Source organism: Hyla sarda, chromosome 3 (genome assembly GCF_029499605.1).
Source record: "Hyla sarda isolate aHylSar1 chromosome 3, aHylSar1.hap1, whole genome shotgun sequence".
In the NCBI taxonomy this organism is placed as follows: domain Eukaryota; kingdom Metazoa; phylum Chordata; class Amphibia; order Anura; family Hylidae; genus Hyla; species Hyla sarda.
This window is the reverse complement of record NC_079191.1, coordinates 317,316,593-317,325,559: the sequence shown is the minus strand read 5'-3', so window position 1 is coordinate 317,325,559 and position 8,967 is coordinate 317,316,593. Positions and strand designations below refer to the sequence as shown.

Here is an 8,967-nt window from a genome sequence, read left to right as displayed (position 1 = left end):
GTTCTCCATACGGCGTCGTGTCCTCTCTTGAGGTGTCAGGCGAGACCGGTCGACCTGCATAGCCTCCACGGCGGGAGGCACAGGAACAGATTGCAGGGGACCAGAGGAGAGAGGAGCCGAGGAGACGAAACGCCTCGTGCGAACAGAGTCCATATCTTGGCGGAGTTCCTGACGCCTTTCAGAAAAACGCATGTCAATGCGAGTGGCTAGGTGAATAAGTTCATGTAGATTAGCAGGAATTTCTCGTGCGGCCAGAACATCTTTAATGTTGCTGGATAGGCCTTTTTTGAAGGTCGCGCAGAGGGCCTCATTATTCCAGGACAATTCTGAAGCAAGTGTACGGAATTGTACGGCATACTCGCCAACGGAAGAATTACCCTGGACCAGGTTCAACAGGGCAGTCTCAGCAGAAGAGGCTCGGGCAGGTTCCTCAAAGACACTTCGGATTTCCGAGAAGAAGGAGTGTACAGAGGCAGTGACGGGGTCATTGCGGTCCCAGAGCGGTGTGGCCCATGACAGGGCTTTTCCGGACAGAAGACTGACTACGAAAGCCACCTTAGACCTTTCAGTGGGAAACAGGTCCGACATCATCTCCAGATGCAGGGAACATTGGGAAAGAAAGCCACGGCAAAACTTAGAGTCCCCATCAAATTTATCCGGCAAGGATAAGCGTATCCCAGGAGCAGCCACTCGCTGCGGAGGAGGTGCAGGAGCTGGCGGAGGAGATGACTGCTGAAGCTGTGGTAGCAACTGTTGTAGCATAACGGTCAGTTGAGACAGCTGTTGGCCTTGTTGCGCTATCTGTTGTGACTGCTGGGCGACCACCGTGGTGAGGTCAGCGACAACTGGCAGAGGAACTTCAGCGGGATCCATGGCCGGATCTACTGTCACGATGCCGGCTGGCAGGTAGTGGACCCTCTGTGCCAGAGAGGGATTGGCGTGGACCGTGCTAGTGGACCGGTTCTAAGCCACTACTGGTTTTCACCAGAGCCCGCCGCAAAGCGGGATGGTCTTGCTGCGGCGGTAGTGACCAGGTCGTATCCACTAGCAACGGCTCACCTCTCTGGCTGCTGAAGATAGGCGCGGTACAAGGGAGTAGGCAGAAGCAAGGTCGGACGTAGCAGAAGGTCGGGGCAGGCAGCAAGGATCGTAGTCAGGGGCAACGGCAGAAGGTCTGGAAACACAGGCAAGGAACACACAAGGAACGCTTTCACTGGCACTAAGGCAACAAGATCCGGCAAGGGAGTGCAAGGGAAGTGAGGTAATATAGGGAAGTGCACAGGTGAAAACCCTAATTGGAACCACTGCGCCAATCAGCGGCGCAGTGGCCCTTTAAATCGCAGAGACCCGGCGCGCGCGCGCCCTAGGGAGCGGGGCCGCGCGCGCCGGGACAGAACAGACGGGGAGCGAGTCAGGTAGGGGAGCCGGGGTGCGCATCGCGAGCGGGCGCTACCCGCATCGCGAATCGCATCCCGGCTGGCAGCGGGATCGCAGCGCCCCGGGTCAGAGGACGTGACCGGAGCGCTGCAGCGGAGGGAGTGAAGCGAGCGCTCCGGGGAGGAGCGGGGACCCGGAGCGCTCGGCGTAACAGTCATTAGGTCACCCGTCAACTGTCTACATGTACATGCACTTGACTATATATATATATATCATGTAAAAAATATTAATCAGAATAAGTCACCATGCTCTAATACCAATTGTAGGCACTTTTGTTTTTGGACAGTGATCGGCATGTGCACCAGTGTTTGCCTATGACGCTTCTTACATAGAAAGCTATAATGAACTATGTGCTCTGCCCCTTTCTCTCATAGCCAGCATTAACCTTTTCAGCATTAACCTTTTCAGTGCAAGAGTAGCTCTACTGCAGGAATAGATCGGATGAGCTAGCCTTCCCTGTGCACACAAGTGAATATTGGGCATCTGTGACCCTACCCATTGTTCAACGATGTTGTCCTTCATTGGATCGTTTTTGGTAGGTACTAAGCCTTGCATACCAGAAAAGCTCCACAAGACCTGCTGCTTTTGAAATGCTCTGACTCAATTGTACAGTTATCGCATTAGCTCCTGTCAAAGCCATTGAGATCTTCATGCTGACTCATTTTCTGCTTTCTGAACTGACTTTTCCTTTGCTGCTCTAATATATCACATCCCTTGACAGTAGCTTTTGTAACGGGATAAGCAATGTTATAGCTGATTGGTAGAACCAAAACACACAGCTCTTAAAAATGAGAACAAATGTGCATGAAATACATATAAGGGTTGTCCACATCCCCTCTGTTTCCATAATAAATATACAACATTGAAAAAAACCTGTAAGCAGATTTTACTACTAAATAATGTGTAGCAATGGGTTATATATATGGTAAAGTCTTAATTCTCACCATCCCCTGGATATGTTCCTACTGGCAGGGTGGTGAGGATATAAAGTTAGAAAGTGTCCCCGCCGGCTCTGTAAGTAGTCCCTTGGGCAGGGAGCTCTACTTGCTGTCAATCCCACTGAAGGGGCATGATTATGGTCAGAGAAGACAGGACTAGGTGAGTTTAGCTCCCCGCCCAGGGGCTACTATGGGTCTGGCAGGGGAAACTTTCTAGCTTTATATCCTCACTATCTCTAGGATGTTAGAAAGTCTTCCTTTCTGCCCCCTAAGAAGATGGAGCAAAGTGATGACTTGGGCCATGCCCAGACTGTCAATAACACTGAGGGAGCGTGATTACAACTGGAGCAGTGAGACTAGGTAAGTATAGCTTCCCGCTATGCATGACAAGTTCCGTTTAATTACAGTTAAATTTTTAATTCTAATGGACTGTTTTTTAAAAGGAAAAAAGAATATGTTCACTGAACAGAAATAATTTTACTACTAGAGAAACATTTTGTTAAAACCTCTGTTTATATTTTATTTGCTATTATGAATCTTTGGAAAAAATATAAAAAAGACTGCATTTGGCTACATGACGTTCTTTGTAAGCTTTGTCCACATAAACAAATAAATAAATATTTACAATCTTTGGCAAACAAAAAGAAATCTTCTCTTTTAAAGTTAAACAAAGCTAAAATTTTAAAGTAAAAACCATAAATAATTTACAAAGAATAAAGATGTACAGTCTATTAATATAAACATCATTGTTCCACATAACACTTTGTGGAGCAAATCCCGAATAGACTCCGTGAAATACAATGCATACATGTAATGAGTTAATGAGTGAACCAAGAGATAAAGAAAGCTGTCGACATGACAATAATGGCACAAATACAGCATATGGATTTATAGCATATATATAAATGTGCTATATCTCCTGAACATAGCTTGTATAGTATATATTGGCACTAAAATGTGGATTGAAATAATATTATAGTGACAGATGCAAAAAAAAAATCCCTTATTATGACCCAATTGTACATCACAAACTTTTATTAAAAACTTTTATTAAAAATTTTCTATAAAATGATTATATTGCTGTTGAATATTCTCTGACATTATCCTATTATTATTACAATTTATATTCATGATAATAATAATAACAAAATGTCTATGTACACCAGTATTTATGTGAAAAAAAAAAAACTTAAAACTAACCAATGAAAATCAGCAGGTAATACTAAAACAAAACTAGAAGCAGTGATTTAATAATATGGCTGTGTTTAGTTCAGACTAATATAAATATATATTTCTGCTTTTGTTCTGCTGCAATCTTGGCAATATTAGACTGGGTTCTCACATGCTAAATTAAAAGAAAAGCCATGGTCAGTGCACACATTGTTTTGGCCTGAATTCCTATGTTTTTGATACAATATTTGCACTCACAGCCGCTTTTCCATAGACTTTATAGAACATATTATTTGTTATTTTACAATGTGTGAACCCAACCTCAAGCTTAATTCACACAGTAAACTATGTATTGGGTCAGAATCCCACATGCGTCTTCTGTGGCAAGTGAGCCAAAGCCAAAAGTAGATGCCACTGCTTGTTTGAGTCTAGCTGTAGGAAAGTATTCTCCTCTAGACACAATGGAGGAGATTCATCAGGACCTGTGCTGAGAAAAAGTTGACTAGTTGCCCATAGCAACCAATCAGATCACTTTATTTTTTTAAAGGCCTTTCAAAAGTGAAAGAAGCGATCTGACTGGTTGCTATGGGCAACTGGTCAACTTTTCCTCTGCACATGTCTTGATGAATCTTCCCCATAGGCTCAGATTTACTTAAACGATCTATGTCTTAGACAGTGGAAACATAGACTACACAGTCTAGCAATGGGACAGATTTATTTAAGTGTATCATGCTTCCTCAGTATCTGAGGAGAGGGATTTAGTACTAATTATTTCAGAAGACTTAAAGGTAGGAAGACAATGTAATGGAGCAGCAGGAAACGCTAGCAGAATGCTTGGATGTATAGGGAGAGGTATAAGCAGTAGAAAGAGAGAAGTGCTCATGCCGCTGTACAGAACACTGATGAGACCTCACTTGGAGTATTGTGCGCAGTACTGGAGGCTGTATCTCCAAAAGGATATAGATACTCTAGAGAGAGTTCAGAGAAGAGCTACTAAACTAGTACATGGATTGCAGGATAAAACTTACCAGAAAAGGTTAAAGAAAGAAAGAAGAGACAGAGGGGATATGATAGAGACTTTTAAATACATAAAGGGAATCAACACGGTAAAGGAGGAGAGCATATTTTAAAGAAGAAAAACTACCACAAGAGGACATAGTTTTAAATTAGAGGTGCAAAGGTTTTAAAGTAATATCAGGAAGCATTAGTGGATGCATGGAATAGCCTTCCTGCAGAAGTGGTTTATGCTTGACTGGACTGACTAATTGGCTTAAACTGCACCAGAATCTTGCATCAAAATTCTGGCACATTTTTTATGGCGCACTGTGTTGCATCCTAAGCCATGTCCCTTTCAAAGACCACACCTCTTAACTGAGGCCAATTAGGGGAAAAGTGTCTAAAACTCAAAGCAAATGTGGCTTAAGTCAAGTAAGCCAGAATGCTGGTGCATTTGGAGTAGTAAATTGGACCTAATGCCTCTAGAGGAGAGTTCTGTATTTCATCAGTATGTGAAATATGCCACAAATAAAAATAGACTTTCCTGTAATGCCGCTCCATATGTCCTAAAGCTTGTTATTAGCTGTGTTGTGCTTGTGTACAAGATCCCTTTGTTGGGTTTCAAAACAACTCTAAAAACAGGGTAAGTTTCAGACTGTGTTAGGAATTCTATAATTCTGTTACTTTGGTTTTTGAATCAGTTTAAAGTGCTAGTTTTAGGGCCCATTCACAATTCAGATGTTCCACCCAGATATTTCATCTATAGCGGGTGCCGACAAAAAAAGTCGGCACTAGGACCAACCGACTTTTGAAATGCGACATCTCAATAGACGGCAATGTATTTCTGTATGAATTCTACCAAAAGAATGAACATAGTTACATAGTTAGTACGGTCGAAAAAAGACATATGTCCATCAAGTTCAACATGTTTATCCTTTCAGCGGAATTACAATGGCGGAAATTCTGTAGTGTGAATGGTGCAGCAGAATCCCATCAAAAACAATGGGAGGCTGCTGCAACTGAATTATTGTGCAGAATTGCGCTTGGAAATTACAAATTGTGAATGGACTCTTAAAGAGAAACTGTCATTAGCTTTTTGTACAATAAACCACAAGTATGATGTTACACTGTTCAGGATTAACATTCTAAACATGTTTATGTAAAACTTTACATAAAAAGAGTCTGCTACACCATATAACTTATTTTTATACATAATACTTAGATGGAATTATTCAACAAGAGTATGTTTAGAAAGATATTCCTTAGCAATATAATAACATGCTAGTGTTTTACTGTACAGAAATCTAGTGACTGTAACTTAAATAGTGGAAAAATAGCAACTACAATACATTCCCATATACAATCTAGAATACTTTCCTAGGGATATCTCCTCTCATATCATGTCTGATTGCAGTTTCCTTCTACAGGGATAACTAAATACACATCAGTACACTACATACATAAACAAATGTACTCTTTTCTACATGATCATATTTCTATAAAATGGCTTATATTACTTGATGCTACAATGATGCAACACTGACAACTTTGGACTGGCAAAATGAGTCCTGAGTAAGATGTCCACATCAGATTATGTTGTTAAAAACCGCAAGTGTACTCGTATTGTGCATACATTGATATCCATGTTATTTATTTATTCTTGTCAGCTTTCTTACATCACAAGAGCATACAAAACAATTGTTATGACTGTGATTGTCCCTGAGGAAGGTCATGTTATGTTATGACATACATTTACTTGCCTTTACTATTAAAAAAAAGAATATTGTTATCTTGGTTAACTATTTAAGCTATTCAAATAGAAGTAAAACCTACAACTATTTTCCTACTATGTGCTGTGTTACCAGCTGTTAAATTGTGTAAATAGTGCTAGTTATTAGTGCTAGTATTTGGGATTATGAAGAGATGTGAATGTTGCTGTGTACTTTTTAGCACCAACATTGACACATATATAAATGTTATGCTTTCTTACTTTATAAATAAAATCTAAGCTGTAACAATGTGTAAAAAACACTGCCTAGTCCTAAAATGAATCTAGGAGATTGCCATGCCCCGAATTCTCATTTTCTTCCATCCTGTGACATAACAGTCATTTAGATGTGTGCTACATTTATTCATGTAAAGTGATAAGATAGAAATGATACTGCTTCACAATTCTTATCAATCAACTAGTTATGACTGGCTGGTGAAGTAGTTGGCATCTTGGAATCATTATAATGGCCAATAATCATAAGTAATATTACTACCAGCATAAAGCTTCACAACATTATACAAATATACAAGAGCCATATGGGAAACACAGGACTCCTGTGCAATTTGTTTTTAGAACCACTTTTCACTAAGTAATTTATTATTGAACATTTTCTATAGTCATTATGTATCATATCCCTGTTTATCCTATGTTTAGGGTGTTTAAATAAAGTCAGACCTAAACTTTATAGTAAAAACATTTTCATGTCCTAAAATTGTTAAAACAAGACAGGCACTTGAATAAAGCTTACATTCCAAGGATAAACAAGCACATTCATAAAACTATTAGGTAAAAATATGTGAGCTGGCTAATAAAAGTGGAACATAAATTAAAATATATGCTGTTATTGCATTAGCATTTTACATAAATCGCCATCTTTATCTACTGATTTATCCACCTAGTAAGAACAATCAGGCCATATCCCTCCTCTGCTGGGCTACTATTGTGCAATGTGTTCTTCTTCTGCATTGTCCTTAATGGGTACATGATGCATTACCCTGCTTGCAGTAGGGAGGTCATTTTGATGATACTTGGGAGTCCTAGGTTTAATTGAGGTGTCTTGGTCTCATGGGATGTACAGTACACATATCACATCTAATATTTCTTAAAAATCTGTAAAAAACAAACAAAACAAAAACAAAAATAACATAATAAATGTGATTGCTTTATCCAAAATGTATATTGAGCTAATTTATTTTAAAACCATATTTTGGCTCCTGTGTTAAATAGAAGCAGAGGAAGGAGAGAGTTGTAAACAGCAGATCCTTAAACGGAGAGGTTTGCACATATCTTTTACATTTTTCCCGCTTATCTGCCACATTGCTCTGATTTATCAAGTGCAATTCACTTTATTGAGGTGCTCAATCAATGTTTTGTTACTTTTAATTGTTTTCATGTTTTGGTATTTGATAAAGAATATTATAACCTACCGTATTTTTCGCCCTATAGGACGCACCGGCGTAAAAGACGTACCCTATTTTTAGGTGCAAAATCTAAAAAATTTAAGATTTTGAACCCAATAGTGGTCTTCAACCTGCGCACCTCCAGATGTTGCAAAACTACAACTCCCAGCATGCCCTGCTGGGAGTTGTAGTTTTGCAACATCTGGAGGTCCGCATAGGAGGTAGTACTCACGTGTCCCCGCCGCTCCGGACCCGTCACCGCTGCCCTGGATGTCGCTCCATCGCTGTCGCCGTGTCCCCGTCGCTCTGCTGCTGGCCTGCTGCTGAACGTCTCTGCTGCCGGCCGGGTATCCTCGCTCCCCGTCGCCGCCATCACGTTGTTACGCATGCCGACGCACGTACGCGACGACATGATGACGAGGAAGGAGAGCGCCGGCCATACAGGGGATCCCTGAACGGAGAAGACACCGAGGAGGCAGGTAAGGTCCCTCCCGGTGTCCTGTAAGCACTAACCTGGCTATTCAGTCGGGATGAAATCGCGGCGGTCCCGAACATCCCGACTGAACAGCCGGGTTAGTGTCACTTTCCCTTCAGACGCGGCGGTCAGCTTTGATCGCTGCGTCTGAAGGGTTAATACAGGGCATCACCGCGATCGGTGATGTCCTGTATTAGCCACGGGTCCCGGCCGTTGATGGCCGCAGGGACCGCCGTGATAGGGGTGTATTCGCCGTATAAGACGCACCGACTTTTTCTCCCCAGTTTTGGGGAAGAAAAAGTGCGTCTTATACGGCGAAAAATACTGTAGTTTTCATTCATCTTTTGCTTTTTTTTTGTTGTCTGTATTCAGGTATCAGAAAATTGTATTTAAATAGAACTATAACCTCAAAATATAAAAGTTATATAACTTAGCTGCACAAACCGGGATTTAAGAAGTCCACGTGAAGATAAATGCTGTTTGTTTGTTCTTCCCTTGGTATCCTCAAAAGAGCATTTGGAACCTATTGCTCTTTTGAGTATACCAAAGGAAGGGCAAGGAAAAAACTTTCATCTTCATGTGGACTTCTTAAAGGGGTACTCCACCCACAGACATCTTATCCCCATCCAAAAAATAAGGGATAAGATGTCTGATCGCGGGGCTCCTGCTGCTGGGACCCCCGCAGTCTCTGTGCAGCATACTGTTTAGAATGCTGGGTTTCCGCGTCTGGAGACGTGACGTCATGACACTCATAATGTCACACCACGCCTCCTCCATTCC

The 8,967-nt window shown here is 41.5% G+C and overlaps 1 protein-coding gene across 2 annotated transcripts in view; it reads right to left on the bottom strand.

The window, feature by feature from the left end:
• Positions 1-2,886: 2,886 nt before the first annotated feature.
• Positions 2,887-8,967, bottom strand: part of THBS2 (thrombospondin 2) — a 244,832-nt gene continuing 238,751 nt past the window's right edge. For both annotated transcript variants that reach the window (XM_056567142.1, XM_056567141.1), the window contains exon 22: positions 2,887-7,422. In XM_056567142.1, coding sequence (XP_056423117.1) covers positions 7,415-7,422 — 8 coding nt within the window. In that variant the 3' untranslated portion in view covers positions 2,887-7,414. The remainder of the gene's footprint in view (positions 7,423-8,967) is intronic.